General features: G+C 42.3%; 3 protein-coding genes and 1 pseudogene across 3 annotated transcripts in view; 1 reads left to right on the top strand and 3 right to left on the bottom strand.

The window, feature by feature from the left end:
- Nucleotides 1-301: 301 nt before the first annotated feature.
- On the bottom strand, nt 302-7531 carry LOC103399192 (sterile alpha motif domain-containing protein 9). Its single transcript, XM_008337920.3, has 5 exons — nt 7397-7531; nt 7182-7276; nt 4981-5715; nt 4389-4662; nt 302-4202 (listed from the first exon to the last, which is right to left on the bottom strand). The coding sequence occupies exons 3-5, from the start codon at nt 5698-5700 to the stop codon at nt 568-570; spliced, it is 4629 nt and encodes a 1542-aa protein (XP_008336142.1). The 5' UTR covers nt 5701-5715; nt 7182-7276; nt 7397-7531; the 3' UTR covers nt 302-567.
- Nucleotides 7532-7619: 88 nt separating this feature from the next.
- Nucleotides 7620-15564, bottom strand: part of rab3b (RAB3B, member RAS oncogene family) — a 23174-nt gene continuing 15229 nt past the window's right edge. Inside the window, exon 6 of the mRNA XM_008337952.3 lies at nt 7620-7847. The gene's annotated coding sequence lies outside the window, so the exon portion shown is untranslated. The remainder of the gene's footprint in view (nt 7848-15564) is intronic.
- Nucleotides 8054-15564, bottom strand: part of nrd1b (nardilysin b (N-arginine dibasic convertase)) — a 14064-nt gene continuing 6553 nt past the window's right edge. The window contains 15 exon segments of the mRNA XM_008337945.3: nt 8054-8181; nt 8609-8830; nt 9174-9263; nt 10077-10284; nt 10377-10460; nt 10563-10615; nt 10704-10751; nt 10850-10988; nt 11117-11148; nt 11287-11449; nt 13930-14057; nt 14579-14729; nt 15027-15078; nt 15325-15444; nt 15548-15564. The exon segment at nt 15548-15564 is cut by the window's right edge and continues 30 nt beyond it. Coding sequence (XP_008336167.1) covers nt 8609-8830; nt 9174-9263; nt 10077-10284; nt 10377-10460; nt 10563-10615; nt 10704-10751; nt 10850-10988; nt 11117-11148; nt 11287-11449; nt 13930-14057; nt 14579-14729; nt 15027-15078; nt 15325-15444; nt 15548-15564 — 1507 coding nt within the window. The 3' untranslated portion in view covers nt 8054-8181.
- On the top strand, nt 11456-13923 carry LOC103399210 (probable tubulin polyglutamylase TTLL9 pseudogene; annotated as a pseudogene).

Below are 15564 nucleotides of genomic sequence, written 5' to 3'. Positions count from 1 at the left end.
GCCAGCTAAATTAGTGAGATATCATTAGACTCTGCGATAAATCCGAAAGAACGCGAGACCACAACAACCCGCGATAAGCATATTGTATAAATGAAACAACAACAAACAATAGTTTACTTTGCCTCTAACACGTGGAAGAGCACTACTGAAACAGTATCTTCAAGAACGAGTCTCTCCTGGTCCATGGTGAAACATGGTCAACACTGTTTCACTTCTAACCTGGTGTCACTGAAAATGAGACAAATATGTTTTACTCTGAAAGTCGGCAGAAGTTATTTGCTAAAACTGTGTAGTAGGTGTCACTGAAAATGAGACAAAGGTGTTTTACTCTGAAAGTCGGAAGAAGTTATTTGCTAAAACTGTGTAGTACCATGTTAGCTACAACAGTTCTGGTACAGACACCAGACCTAACATTGGCTGCAACAGCCCACAGGAGACATGACGATGGGCTTCGAAGCCCAGAAAGTCTTCCAATGTTGTAGAACGTTTTGACCCGTTGAGTTAACTTTAGTCCTTAACTTTTCTTAAGACTCTTGTCAGTGATGCTGCGTTGTACTTTCTTTCACATTAGGTTTCATACTGAATATCATAGGCAAGTGGTCCATCAATAGCAAAACCGAGGAAGAAGGAAACCTTTTCAGTGCTGAAGCCAGTTCTTATGCTGGCAATGTAAGCCGGACGCACAGGGATTTTCAATTTTCCATAATTGGCAAAAACCTCTCTCTGTTCAATGGTTCCACTGACTCGCTGAAGCTGGTCAATAATTGCTTTCTCTTTAAATATATCTCCATTGCGCCAAAGTTGTGCCAGGGCAGGTTGCTTTACGTTTTTAAAGTCCTTATCCAGTTGAGGTTTAGAGACCAGCCTTTTTAGTCCCTCCTCTTTACCTAAGAAGAGAAGTGCAACAGTACTTCTTCTAAACAACAGTGTTGGGTGCTTAAGAGATGACCTTCGAATTGCCCGCACATAACTGACGATGTCTGCGTTTTGCTGAGTAGGACTTGGCCAGAATAAGAGTAGAAACAGGTAGTATGGATCTGGGAAGGGATACCCTTGTCTGAGATCCTGCAGAGTTTTCGAGAGGAGACTGGTCAGGAAGTCGTAACTCTTGACGTATTTAGAGTTTGGTTTCAAGAGGTACAGAAGGATGAGTGACAAAATGTAATTAATTGTTTCCTTAGTCTTTTGTCCTGTGTTAATAAAGTGCTGCTGCTGCTGCAAGAACGCATAACATTCTGTGATTTTCTCAACTTCAGGCGGTCTGTCCAAATGCTGAAGAATCCCAGCGAAGGTGTCACACTGTCTCTCTACAAGGAACGTTCTTCGTTCTTCAATTTCAATCTTCACATTGAGATTGGCTTTGGTTTGTCGTTCCTTTTGTATTTCCACTTGTGTCGTGCAAAACAGATCGATGTATTTTGGGAAAAGATCACCAACGACCCAACGATTCTTGGAATCGTACCCTGAGTGATCCTGTTTTATATATGTGTAATAGTCATTTAGGAGGTCAAAGGTTTCCTTGACCTCAGTTTTTAAGTTGATGAGAAAATGCTCATGATCTCTGATGACCTCTGTGTACCTGTTGTTGACCTCATTGTCCTCTTTGTATACACTGGTAATAGGGATTGCTTTTATCAGAAAACTCTTTAAATACTTCTTCTTCATTGGATCGCTCGTCTCAAAGAAGGGTAATTTACCCAATACCTCCAATACCATAAAAGCCACTTCCAAAACACGAACATAGCCATAAACAGTATAAGACTTTTTGGGATAGTCGTCGGACTCGTCGTCCAGGGCTTTATCAACAGGTTCATCCTCTTTGTTTGCCAGGGTTTGAGCACATTTGAATGCTCTGATAGCCTTATCTGCGATTTTGAGGTTTTCATCTAAGTCTTCTGGGTTATGGGACATCTCATGTTTTTCTCTGTCCATGTTGGATTTTAAATTGCTCTTTTGGATTTGACCAATCGTGTCAAATGTGTATGGATTTTCTTTAATGTTTTTGGCCTTTTCAGCCCATGTCAAAGCCTCTGCATAGTCACTGTGTTTGAGGTACAAATACCTCGCCAGTGCCTGAGGAATAGATGCGCTTTTCTCAAAACGGGTGGAAGCTTTCACAAAAATCTCTTGGACCATTTGCCTCCCTTCATCTTGGTTTATTCTGTCAATGAGGGAAGAAAACGGTTCTCTCTCTGCTCTGTCATTTTTGCGTTTTTGTCTTTCTATTAACATTTTTTGAATGGAGAGCATGAACCTGTCTTTGACGACTCCATCTCTGAAGAATAGATCACAATGAAGCATCTCCATAGTAATATCACTCAGCTTTAAATGGCAAATTCTCTCCAACTCCTTCAGACTGGCAGATGCTATTGAGTGATGTAGAATCCTGAGTCCTTTGTACTCTCCCCAATCCTCCACTATTTCCGTAATTACAAAGTTTGAATATGGCTTCATTCTCTCAAAGACACTGTCCTCTTGCCAGTGGATCATTTTTAACCCCAAAAAGTCTTCGCACAGAGAGAGGGAGATTTCGGACTTTTCCACAAACGTGTTGATCAACGCTAAATAGGCAAAAAGTCGGGCTTCCTTTGTACTGAAGTTAAAGTTTTCAAGTGTGTCACGAACAATTTTAAAAATGTACTCGTTGTCAAAATTGTTCTTCATGATCATGAAGCTATAAAAGTTGTGGGGTTTTTCATGAGTCTCTTTGAGATCCTTCAGCTTTTTTTCAAACTCGTTCTGTTCGTCTAGTGTCAGTTTGTTTGTTAAAAACTGACTGTGTTTTACATTGCACTGGTACTGCTGTTTGGGACTGTGGGACCGAACACAGTTAAGAATGACAACCTTGCAGTTTGGTGCAGTTTTGTCAAAGCTCTCCTCTACAGCAGCGTTGTAGATGGAGGAAACAAGGGCGTAAGGACTCTCTGTCTCTTTGGAGTCGTCAAGTAACAGTAACACTGGAGTTAGCTTTGGACTTTCAAGCTTCATTAGTGTAATAACTTGTTCCACAGTGTCTGGGAGGTTTGCCTTTTCCAGTGCTTTGTCCTTCAGAACAGCGCATCTGAACTCTTTACGGAGATCCCACATGACATGCATGGCCAAGGTGGTACCTCCACATCCTGGATCATGGAAAAGGCTGAGCACAACACACACGTTGTTGGAGTCCTTCAACTGAGATCTTATCATTTTCTTCACCTGTTCGTACTTGTCCCGTTTGACAAATGGCTTCTCTGTGTCTTTATCACAAAAATAAAAGTTCCACCATTTGACTGTGCCACCTCTGTAGAAATCTTCTTCAACTTTGATGCGCAAGTCTTTAAACTCCTGGCCTTTTTCATCATATGTATTTTCACATTGATTCAGACACAAGATATCTAGAAAAGTCAGAGAATCTTCATCTTTCTGTTTCAGAACAACAGCGCTGGCGTCAGACGAAGGAAGGAGTTTTCCTGAGGACTGAACAAATGGTCCCAGTGACATTATGGTTCCACAGATCTCACTGAGACTCAGCTCATAAATGGAACGTGAATCAATGACTGATTCACATTTCCCATGTATGAGCTCCCTCCAGTTTTCAAATATTTTCTCGGATGCACATATGCTGATGATGCTTTCTTCTTCAGTGGTTTTCAAGAATGACTTGTAGGTGTCAAGAACTGGATCTTTCTCGTTGTTCACAGGTGAAAGAAGGAGGAATATGATGAGACTCCTGCCACGGAGAAGGACTTCAGGGTTGCAAATAAACAACACCAACTGTTCCACATCCTTACAAGACTTTCTGAGCCAGTTCTTGTAGTCTAACTCCTTGTTGTCACTGTCATCAAGGTCATGTCTACCATTACAGAAAACCCAGCTGGTCTGTTTGTAAAGGTTAAGGTTCTTAATCACTGACATGAGTGGTTCTTGATACTGTGACGGAGTATGGAGATTAGCAACCCTTGATTCCCTGTAGGAATGACAGAGCCCACCTGGAGCGGCAGAGTTGGGGTCAAAGTCAAGCACACAGAAAAGTTTGAGCTTCGTCAAAAACTGGAGATACTGCACTTGTTTTGGACTGGTTCTGTTTACGACGACAACAAATCTATCGTAGCAGTCAAGGGAGTTTCCACCACAAGTTAACAGGTTCTTTAGTTTGTAGCCTTGGTCTCCTTCTTTCTGTAAAACCTCCTTGGAAGAACGCTCCAGGTTCAGTTGACTCTCAGCTGAAATTCACAAAATAGTACATGTTGAAATCGGTCACGCAAAAAATAATATCAACATTTAAGGATGATTACATTTTCAAAAAAGTATCTAAAAATTAATTAAGTTGTTCATATAATCATTAATTTCCAAAGTCAAAAAAGTATTTAAAAATTAATTAAGTTGTTCATATAATGATGGGGTTTTACCAAGGGTTTTTCCAAAACGTGAGGCAAGATCCAGCTGATCGATTTCTTCTAGAACATCTTTAAAGATACATAAAGCCTCCTTGCTTCCATAGTGATCAGTCATTAGCTCAGCAACTCCTATTCTGTTTTTGTCATTCAGTTTTCCTTTTGGAATAGGTTTTTGATTGCTCTTCTTGTATGATTGCAACCTGAACTTAAACTTTTCGAAGTCACTGCTGATAAGGTGATCAAGGTGGTCCTGGATGATGTTCTTTGATATGAGCTGAGGTTCTGTCTGCAGGAACAAAACAAAACTGCAGTTTATCACTTTAGAAGAGGAAATTAGTAGATTCTCTTTGTTGACTAAAAAAGCTCAGAACAACACAAAAACCCTGGACCCTGTCCACACTAATGATTATTTATTTATCAATGGATTTACAAACCTACATTTTCTGACTGGGCTGTAAAATATTGCTTTGTATTTACTTCTTCAATACTTTGTAAACCATTTGCTTTAAAAACAAAATGTAAAATAAAATGTATTATTTTATTATTGATAGCATTATAATCTCTCAACTCACTCTTGTACTATACAAACTAATTCAGATTTTACCTCAACTCTCTCCTTTGGTCTTGCTCCTAAGGCCTGTGGCCTGGACATTTGCTCTTCCTGCTGCTCCTTCGCCTTGGATGAAAAGTTCTTACTTGACAGAGAACTCTTGTCAGGAACAGTATTTAGTTCTGGTTGGTTCATGGAGTCTGACTTTTTAGTTGCCAGATGTTGAGAGACATTGGGTTTAGGTGTAACAGAGACATCATTTAGGTCTTGCAGGTCTGTGTTGTCTTCAGGGTCTGGTTGTAGTACTGGCTCAGGTTTACTGTTCAAGTCTTTAAGTTCTTTCAGAATCTTTACACTTGGACCACCTTTTATTTCTAGAGCTTGTAAATCCTGTTTGCTGAAGCAAACGAGACAGTCTCCTGACACCTCCTCCGCTTTGAGTCGGTCTGCATATTTTCTGTAGACAATCACATGCTGCAGTAACCACTGACAGACCTGCTCTTTGGACCACTGGGCCACATATGCTGGAAACTGTGCTTGGTAGTTTGTCCCTTCTTTCAGACATCTGAGGTAGCGGGAGATTTTGACTGCAGGTCCATGCTTTATTCCTAGATCCAAAATATCTTCTTTTTCAAAGGAATATAAACAGTCTCCAGACACGTCCTCCTCAGAGAACCTGTCTGCACAGCTGAGCTGAACCTTGACCTCTCCAATCAACCATTGGTGGACATCTTCAGTGGTCCATTTTTTAATGTTTGGTGTTGATTGGCTCATTTTGACAAATTATGGCTGAAACACAAATAAATCGATTATTACATACATACACCTTCATCTGTAAATTAAGATTAAAGATGGCAAAAAGCAAAAAACAGTAAACCTTCCAGCAAAACAACAAACTTTGTTTCAATGAACTAATCTCATACCCAACTCTGAACAGGCTATGAATCACTCAGTCTACAGTGTATTTTATTTACAGCACCCTACAACACTGTTGCTGCACACAATTAAGACTTTTTGCAGAGAACGTGGAGTAGAGTACTAATTGTAAAAGCTCTTATTTCACCTAAAATATTTTACTTTGCACTGTGCAGTTTACAGTTGCATTTTCTGGTACTACCAATTACCTCAGGCCAACCATCTGTAGTGAAAGGCAGACGGTCTCAGATTTGTTTGAACAGTTTGACAGTTACCTAATGGACTGTAGAGATGAATAGAATAAATAAATCCTATTCAAGGTTGATATTGAGTAGTGTTTACCTGAAATTCATTCATTCTGTTATTGAAAAGTAACTCAGAATCACAGATATATATCAAAATTATTTATGCTCTGGAGTGAATCAAATTAATTGAAAATTGTCTTTCAATCAAAAATCAATTTTGAATGGAATCAATATCGAATCGAATTGTGGCATTTCCTGAATCGTGCACCACCTTGTTGTTATATATGTATATATATATGTATATATGTATATATATATGTATATATATATGTATATATATGTAAGTGATTTTGGAGAACCTGGGTTGAGAGCAATGAACGAGTTTAGAACCAGTTACTGCAATACAGTTTCAGTGCCAATAGAGGCACCTGACTGGTCTGTTGTTGTTGTCTGTTACATTTTTATTATACTTGCAAACGTCATTTTCCGAAACCCAGACATTGCATTATCAGATTTTCAATATCAGAGAAAAAAAAACAATAACAATTCTTACAGGTATTACATAATTATGCTAATATCAGGCCCATAGTATCTATAATATATACACATATTTGTATTTTCTATAAACTTCCAAGTCCACTCTCATGGAATGAAAGTCAACATCAACACGTAGTATCCTCTAGGCTATATGTACATAAAGCCTTTTCTCTCGTCTCCTTTTTAGGAGGAGTGCAAAAGGAAAATAACACTGGTAAAGTAATTTGGAAAGGGAAAAAACAGATAAAACATGTCGTAGTAACAGCTCTGGTGCGTCCCAGTTTCAGTTTTTAGATCCTGATTTGCATGTAAGGAGAAGCATATTGACTTGGGCTGGGTGAAGCCTCGTGGGGTCTCCTGGGGTGTAAGGCAGGGATGTTAACCACTTCACTATGGAACCACTAGCTAGATAAAGTTTAACAGTCATGTTTGTTGATGGGATGGTGTATGGTCATTATTTCTCACATCATAGGCTCTACTTCCTCCTGTCTCTAGCTGGAAGAGAAAGTGAAACTAAGTTTACCATAAACTTAGCAAAGAACAAATCAACGTGCTCACCTTATTCTCTGTCCACAGTTCAATGTGTTCATAGCACATGATCAGAAGTTACTGGAGAATCCACCCAGTTCTGGATCAGCCGGAAATGAGCCAGGCTGCAAGGAAAATATGTTCAACAGATAACAGGGTCGTAGGTCAAAGCTGCTCCGCTTATTCCGCACTTCCGTTATTTATGTCTGCTGAACTGAACAGTTCGTGCAGATAGAACGACTCACCTAAATTACTGCTAACTTCCTCCTACGGGTCTCTCTGTGGTCATGGTGAACGTGTGACTCTCAGTCTCTGTTATGGACGCAGGGCTGTTCGTTACAGATTTGTTTCAACACGCCACACCTACACTTACTGCAGAACCAAAAAAAAACACAACCAAAGCCACTCCCACCACAACGTCACAGCAGCATTCTGCCAGTTGGACTTCTGAGAGCAGAGGTGAAACAGTCATGTTTCATCAGCAGTGAGCTGCTGCTTTTATTTGATTTCAGTGGTGCGGTGGTGAAGTGGACTCTCCACAGGTCTCTACAGGAGTGCATTCTTTTTGTTATTAAACACATCAGTGACCATCACGTCCTGTTAGGGTCCATTCATGTAACGAGCGTAACCATGTATATGTACACTCAGACCAAAGATCAAACACACACACACACACACACACACACACACACACAGCTGTGACATTTCTGCATTTTAACCACAGCCCTGAGACAATGTGATGCATTCACTTCACTTGCAAAACAAAAACAAAAACTAACCATAAACCCACCCCTTCACAGTTAAAATGATAAGTTGATGAAGACGTTCTCACAGCCGGGTCCACAGTTCTCTCCTTGGTGCTGTTATGTTCTCTTCTCGTTACTGGGTCAACATTTTTCATCTTTTTTTTTTTTTTTTTTTACCAGGTTCTGACTTTCTTTCAAACTCGATGGTATGAAGGTCCAGGGCTGAAACTACCATAGAGTTTGGTCCATCCATCAGGTGATGATTGTAGTTTTTCAGCTCATCTCTGTGGGATAATATAAAATTAAATTATATAATGTACATTAATGATCACACTATTATGGAGGGATTTATTTATTGACTTAAAACAAACTTAGAAGGAAGGAGGATAAAGTTCCACGGCTGTTTTAAGATTGACGGTTCAATATCACATAATCTGTCTGAAAAACTATTAATTATTTACTACAAATAATAAGAGCCATTTCAGCTCTGCTCCTATTGACTCCACCTTGACTTTGTAAACATTTCCCAGTGGCAGTACCTAGGCTCCCTCTAGTGGTATTCAAGGGGATGTTATTGTTGTGCCAACGGTTTGTTCAAATTCGTACTAAAACTTTCACAGTGAGTTAACGACTGTTAGCCACGGCCACAGTCACTGTGGAGAAGGAAGAGGGGGAGATGGGGGAGGAGAGGGAGGAGTGTTCAGCACTTACCTAGCTGAGGATTTTGTGGTAAGGGTGAAGCGGGACCTCAGAGGTAAACGCTCTAATGTCACTGATGAGCTTGACTTCCTGGAGTAAGGGTGACGAGGCGGACAGGAAGCTCAGCTCGCTGACCTCGCTGTAGGCTGAAGAAAGGGGGTTGTCTGGGCTGTCCACGCTGCAGGCCTCGCTCTGATCCGGCTGGTCATTCTCCTCAACGCCAAAACCAACCACCTGACCAGAGACAGGGAAGAAACAGGTGACCAGCTGACACCAGAGATAGGGAGGTGCAGCAGGGTGGAGCAAGACCAAGGAGCAGGGTAATTTACATGAACAAAGAACAACTTATAAACCAATTCTGTAGGACACAGGAAATCAAATATTGGTATGATGTGGGAAGGGAAGATCAATGTCAATGATAGTACTGTACAGGAAGTACAGCCTGGGTTTAAGCCGATTATGTTTTACATGAAGGAACAGCAGTTTGTTTGTTTGTCTGTGTCCACAGACTGAAGGCAAACTGGACTGAAAAATGTCCAGAAATAAAAATGTCCTTGTCCTCGTCACAGGAACTCACGTGCACGCTCAGCTTCCTGCCGCTGCTGCCTCTGTGCTGCAGGAACCAGGAAACAAGCTCCTCCTGAGTGAAGAGCTTCAGAGCTTCAATCTGAAAGACAGACCCAAGTTCAGAAGCACAGACCAGAACCTTAGACCTCTGACCTCTGACCTGCAGTAACATCACCGTGTCCACATGCCAGGTTTGAACTTCACCTGAAGAAGTCTTTTCAGTTTACCTCAGCAAAACAGTAAATATTTAAAACACAAAAATCTGCACTGATGGTCACGTCGTTACATTAGGGTTGTAAGAAAATATAGATTGATTGAAATATCACGATATGCCATTTCCTGATACCGTATCAATCTCCTCCATCAGTGTACTGATTTTTTTATCACCAATTCTCAGTCAAATATTCCTGGTGTTGGTTCATTTTCTTTTTCTTTTCTTTCTCCTCCAGTGATTCCAAATGTAGATCCCTCTGTTCCAATGTTAGTAACCTGATGTTCAGATGGAACAGCAGCAGAGTCTTTACTATGATGACACTTGACTGCAGTTACATTGGGGGAAAAAACTCAATATATCGTCGTGTCTATTGTATGATAGTATATCACAATATATCGTATCATTGCCCTGTATCATGATACGCATCGTATCAACAGATTCTTGACAGTGTACACCCCTAGTTAATCTGTCTCTTTATCACATTGACTTAATAACTTATTGTGTTGTTGTGGTGTGTTGTTCTTTTTCATACCACATTTCTACCAGACCATTTCATGTGTATATATATATATATGTATGTATGAGTCCATGAGTATGAGTGGCTGTACATGTGTATAACAGAGGTTTATATAGAGTTTTTTATAAAGTCAGAGTCAGAGTCACTGTCGGTGAACTAAAGCTTGTCTTTGTCTCCTTCACCTCCTTGTTGAGCCGGTCGAAGATGTACTGCTGCGTCACCACCTCAAACCAGTTGCGTTCCACCTCCTCTCCCAGGTGGGCGTCCTCACACTCCTTCAGTTTCACCAGGGCAGTCACCTGGGTTTTAAAGGCGTCCTGGCTCAGAGCAGACAGACGCTCCCCAAAACTGAACAGGAACTCCTCAATCTTTGCCTCCACGAACTCTGTGCTGTTAGAAGAAGCAGCAGTTACTTCTCGACCAGCTGGAGTAGACTTCTGAAGATCCAAGAACCCAACCAGAAACACACGCCTCCTCCTCACCTGTACTTGGTTGCTTGTGTTTCCACTGTCACAGAGAAGCCCAGCACCCCTGAGGTGTTCCTGCAGGTCGGGTACACCTGGTACCTGGAGGTCACAGAGGCAGAGATGGACTTGGTTTTTAAATACAGTACGGATGTTGAACTATGTTGAACTCAGATGTTGTTGATCTGGCATCTGTAAACCCACCCTAGGGTCTCCTTTGTCCTCAGGAAGTCAAAGCAGGGCTCCTCCATGTGCATCTGTGGAGGAATGGAAGAAGTCAGGACAGATGATGAGCTAAGGTCACAGGACAAGTTGAGCAGCTAGCAGCTGTTAAACTACGCTCACCACCATCAGCTCCATCAGAGCGTGCTCTCTGAGGTTCTTCAGCCCTGACTGAGACACAGATCAGATAAACAGAACAGTTTTACATCATCGTCACCACGACCTCTGTTCCAGGAGTCAGAGATCAGTGTGAGGAGTGGGTTTTTCACCTGGTAGTAGACGGTGACCTCAGAGTTGGCGTCTCCTTTGTTCAGAGACTTGACTTTACAGAGGTGACTGTTCTGAGGCAGCTCCACCACCTGAAACAGAACAGGGACCTCTGCAGACAGAGGCTGGAACTGCAGCTTCCTGCAGAGACGCAGTGATAATGACAATGTCCTCATCACATGACTGCTGTATTAAGACTGTACTCTGTATAATACCTTCATGTTAAAATGCACAGAAGGATTCTGTCACAGCTTCAGAAAGATACTCACTCAACAAAGTACTGCAGGAACTCCTTTGACTCCTGTTGGAGGAAACACACTTTCATGAGGTAACAATGAAAACAACAAACCTTTACTGGTGCAGAAACATTTTCAACATGGTATTATTATGTAAATATTAGCAGTATTACAGTGAATGTTTGTCTTCGTGTGTTTCTCACCTCGCTGGTGAAGTTTCCCTGCACCAGCCCCTCAGTGTACAGCTCCGCCTTAAACCCGCTGACAAACGCCATGAGGTCATCCACGGTCAGTCCCTTCATGACGGCCTGGTACTTCTGAATGACAGACCAACGACAGTGTTCCAGGATCAGCAGGCGGATGTCCCTACAGAGGGGAAGGATGAGTGGAAGTGTGAAAGGTAAAAGGGATGCAGTAAAAGGTGGAGTACCACCAGGAATCGTGGGGTCGGTGGGGGCAGTGTAGCTCACTACGATCAGAAAGGAACAGAGAAGAAGACAACAGACATGGCAGAACTGTTTGAAGAGAGGCTGTGAAGATGTGTTCACAACTACCAGACCATCTACGACGTTAGGTCCAAAGGCAGCAAGGAGGATGGAGCACTGCCCCCCAGTGGGTGTATCATTTATAAGTAGTGACTGCATAAACCAGTGGTACACCTTAAGTACTGGTGTTTCACTAGTTCAACCATGTACCATAGTTTCCTTCTTCTTATGGTCATCAGGGTGACCTGATTTTAATACCTTTGATCTGTGGATCAAAGCCAGAAAAAAAGCTTACACCAAAGAAGGTTACATGTTTTTGGACCAAGACACTGGAGGTATGTTTGCATCAGAAGCTGTAGAGGTAAACTGAAATCAGAGGCTAAGATGAAACGCTGTAGATGTGAACATGCTAATGAAACACTGAAGACATTACTGTTGGACCAGAACTAGACCAGAACTAGACCAGGATCTGTGGTTGAAATTTAAAATTTGAGAGTTACTGCAAAAACCAGCGATGTCCAACCCACCAAAGAAACAAATGAAGAAAAACGTCTACCCCAACAAGCACACACGGAAAACAAGCAGTAAAGTCTCCTGCAGCATTGTTTCCAGGACCAAATCCAGCACCACTGGCAGGAGGAGCCAGCTGAGGAAGTTTAAGGATGAACATGAAGGGAGAATCTGTGTGCGTTACAAATGTGGCCCGATCAAGACCATGCAGTACGTCCTCGGTCAAAGACCAGGCTGGGTGGAGGTCAAAGACGAAGATGGGGAGTGGGACTTTAACTGGTGCGATCTGAGCTGGTTCAGGGAGAACTACTTCTCCTACATGGACGAACATGTGAGGATCAACCATTTTCGCAACTGTTACGAACTGACACGAAAAAACTTCATGGTGAAAAACCTGAAACGCTACAGGAAGAGCATCGAGAGGGACAGCAGCCACGTCCAGGAAATCAAATGTGATTTCTTCCCCTGCACCTTCGAGCTGCCCAGTGAGTACCACCTGTTTGTGGAGGAGTTCAAACGGTGTTCCGGCAGCACCTGGATCATGAAGCCTGTAGCAAAGTCCCAGGGAAAGGGAATTTTCCTGTTCAGGAAACTGAAAGACATCACAGACTGGAAGAAGGACAGCAGTCGAACAGAGGAACAGCGGGACGGAGCGCAGGTCGAGAGCTACGTGGTTCAACGCTACATAGAGAACCCTTATCTAATCAACGGAAAGAAATTTGATCTGAGGGTTTACGTTCTGGTCACGTCGTTTGCTCCTTTAAAGGCGTGGCTGTATCGTGACGGCTTCGCCCGCTTCTCCACCACTCGCTTCTCTCTCGGCAGCATTGATGACAAGTACATGCATCTCACTAACGTGGCCATTCAGAAGAATGCACCCGACTACGATCCTGAGAAAGGATGCAAATGGCAGATTCAGTATCTGCGCAGATACCTGACTGCCAAACATGGCAGACGGGTGGTGGAGACCCTCTTTGCAGACATAGACAACATCTTTGTCCGCAGCCTGCTGAGTGTTCAAAACGTCATCATCAACGACAAGCACTGCTTTGAGCTCTATGGCTACGACATCCTCCTGGATCAGAACCTGAAGCCCTGGTTAATCGAGGTGAACGCCTCACCGTCGTACTCCGCCAGCAGCCAGGAGGACTTTGAGCTCAAGTGCAGACTACTGGAGGACACGCTGAATGTTGTGGACATGGAAGGACTGCTGATGGGTAAAGAGAAGAGGGTGGGAGGATATGACCTGATGTGGAACGACGGGCCTGTCTACAGAGAGGACATCAACCCAGAGACAATCGAGACCTTATGTTTGACCACCAACACTCACTTAGGCTGTGTGAATGACCGAGACAAGCAGCTTCGCCAACTGCTCAAACCACTGCCATGTTTAAAAAGGCTACAGCCATTGGCCTAGTGGACCAAGGACCTGTTCTGTAGTCCTGGTCCTGATTAGGCCCTGGTGTCTTCAGCAAGTACCAGAACTCCCCTGGATCCCAGGAACTGATCCACGTGTCCAGTGTTTATTCACCAGCGTGTCATGGATGGGTCAAATGCAGAGGCCTTTAATACTAATCTCTACTGCCCCCTTCAGACTGATCTGTAAACAGACACTGATGAACCTAATTATTGTAGCAAAAAGTATTAAAAAAAAACAGCTACCCTTTAATTAATCAAATTACAATTACCAACCCACAGCCCCAGTGTTTCTGTGTCTCATGTAGCTGTTCCCCACCAAGTTATTTTGTGAACCAACGTGGATCACTATTCAGTGTGAGTTTAATTCAATGACCCGACCTTCCAGCTGTGGCTAACAGAGAGTGTGGAGCTCAGTGTGTTTCTGTCACCTACTTGCCCAGGCGCTCTGGTTTGATGAGGATGTTGAAGTAGGTTTTCTTCAGCTGCTCTGAGAACATGGAGAAGACGCCGGGCTCCGTGTGGAAGTCTGACAGATGATCAACAATCAGCTTCAGCAGCAGCTGGGAGGATGCGAGGGGGAGGGTCACAGCAGCAGGTCAGACCAGGTGAGGTCACAGATGAACATCATGTACATGTTAAAGACATAGTTCGGTTTTGTTAAGTCAGTAGATGTCGACAGAGTTAGACGTCAGTATCGATGGAAAACAGTTTTATTCCTGTGTCAGCTGATGGTCAGGTTTTTTGTAAAGGTAAAAACTAGAAAGAAAAAAAGGAAAGAAAAATACCATGAGAGATGAAGATGAGTGAAGTCTGACTGTTTTACTTGAAAATGTTGACACATTTTGGTTTACATAATTAATAGTATATAATTTTAATTTTTTTTCCCACTCTTTTAAAAATGCTTCATTTACACATGATCAACATACTGTAGTGAGTAGAGCAACAGTTTCCACCTTCATGTTATGATATTGTCATTGGTGTCAGTTCAAAGGTCTGTCTATAAATGTCAGTGTGCCCCCTCACTGTAACTACACCCATTTAAAACAGATGAAGTTTGTGAATCTGGTCTAAAAGTCCTCACCGGCAGTTTGTGGTTGAAGCCCTTCAGTCTGATGACCAGGCCGTGCTCTCCTGCCACCAGTTTATACTCCAGCTGCGCCACGTCAGCCTCATAGGCCGGCTCTGCCAGGTTATGAGCCAGGATGTTCACGAAGAGGTCGAAGAGAACCAGACTGCAAAAACAGAGAGAGAGTCATGTGACACAAACAGTACAGCAGTGATGCCCAACCACTGTGCTGCGGAACACTAGTGTGCCGTGAGAGATCAGTAGGTGTGCCTTGGAAAAGTTTATTACATATACTTTTTGTCAGATTTGTGTTTGGTAGTGTGCCATGGGATTTTCCTGATGAAAAATATGTGCCGGCACAAGAACAGTGGGGAAACACTGCAGTCCAGTATATTTATGTGTGACTAACTGGACTGGATCAGTGTTAAACATGGTGTGAAAGTCTTATTCTTTAATTTCTTACTTCTCAGGACTTTTCTGAATCATGGCAGAGATCAGGTTGAAGCGAATATAAGCTGAAACAGAAAGAAAAAAAAACGTTAATAAATTAATATCACAACTTCTGATGTAACTCACGTTTCACTTTTTTCAATAAAAAGATTTTCATTTTGAACGTCACTTGAAAAAAACAAATCACACTGCATCCTTTGAAGTACAATGTAAGACTGTAAAAAGTATTGTAGAGAGTAATGAGTTTTACACACAAATACAAACATAAATACTGTATGTAGCTGCAGTATTTTAACAGTCCCCCTCCTCACCTTTGGGGATCTTGAACTTGTGGTCCTTCTTAAACCACAGACATCCTCGCTCACTGTTGACTATCCTGACAGGAAACTCAGTGTCTGGGCAGTCGGGCGTCTTCAGGGTGAAGTCAGTTGCTGCAGCAGATAAAAACAATAGAAAAAAAAGATTTTTTTTTTTAATTAACACAACAATGAAAGGTCCATCATTCTGCACATGTCAGAGGAACCACAGACTGACCAATGAATTTGTTCTCA

This window comes from Cynoglossus semilaevis, chromosome 2 (genome assembly GCF_000523025.1).
Source record: "Cynoglossus semilaevis isolate Cse_v1.0 chromosome 2, Cse_v1.0, whole genome shotgun sequence".
NCBI classification, from domain to species: Eukaryota; Metazoa; Chordata; class Actinopteri; order Pleuronectiformes; family Cynoglossidae; genus Cynoglossus; species Cynoglossus semilaevis.
This window is presented reverse-complemented; position numbering and strand designations above follow the sequence as displayed.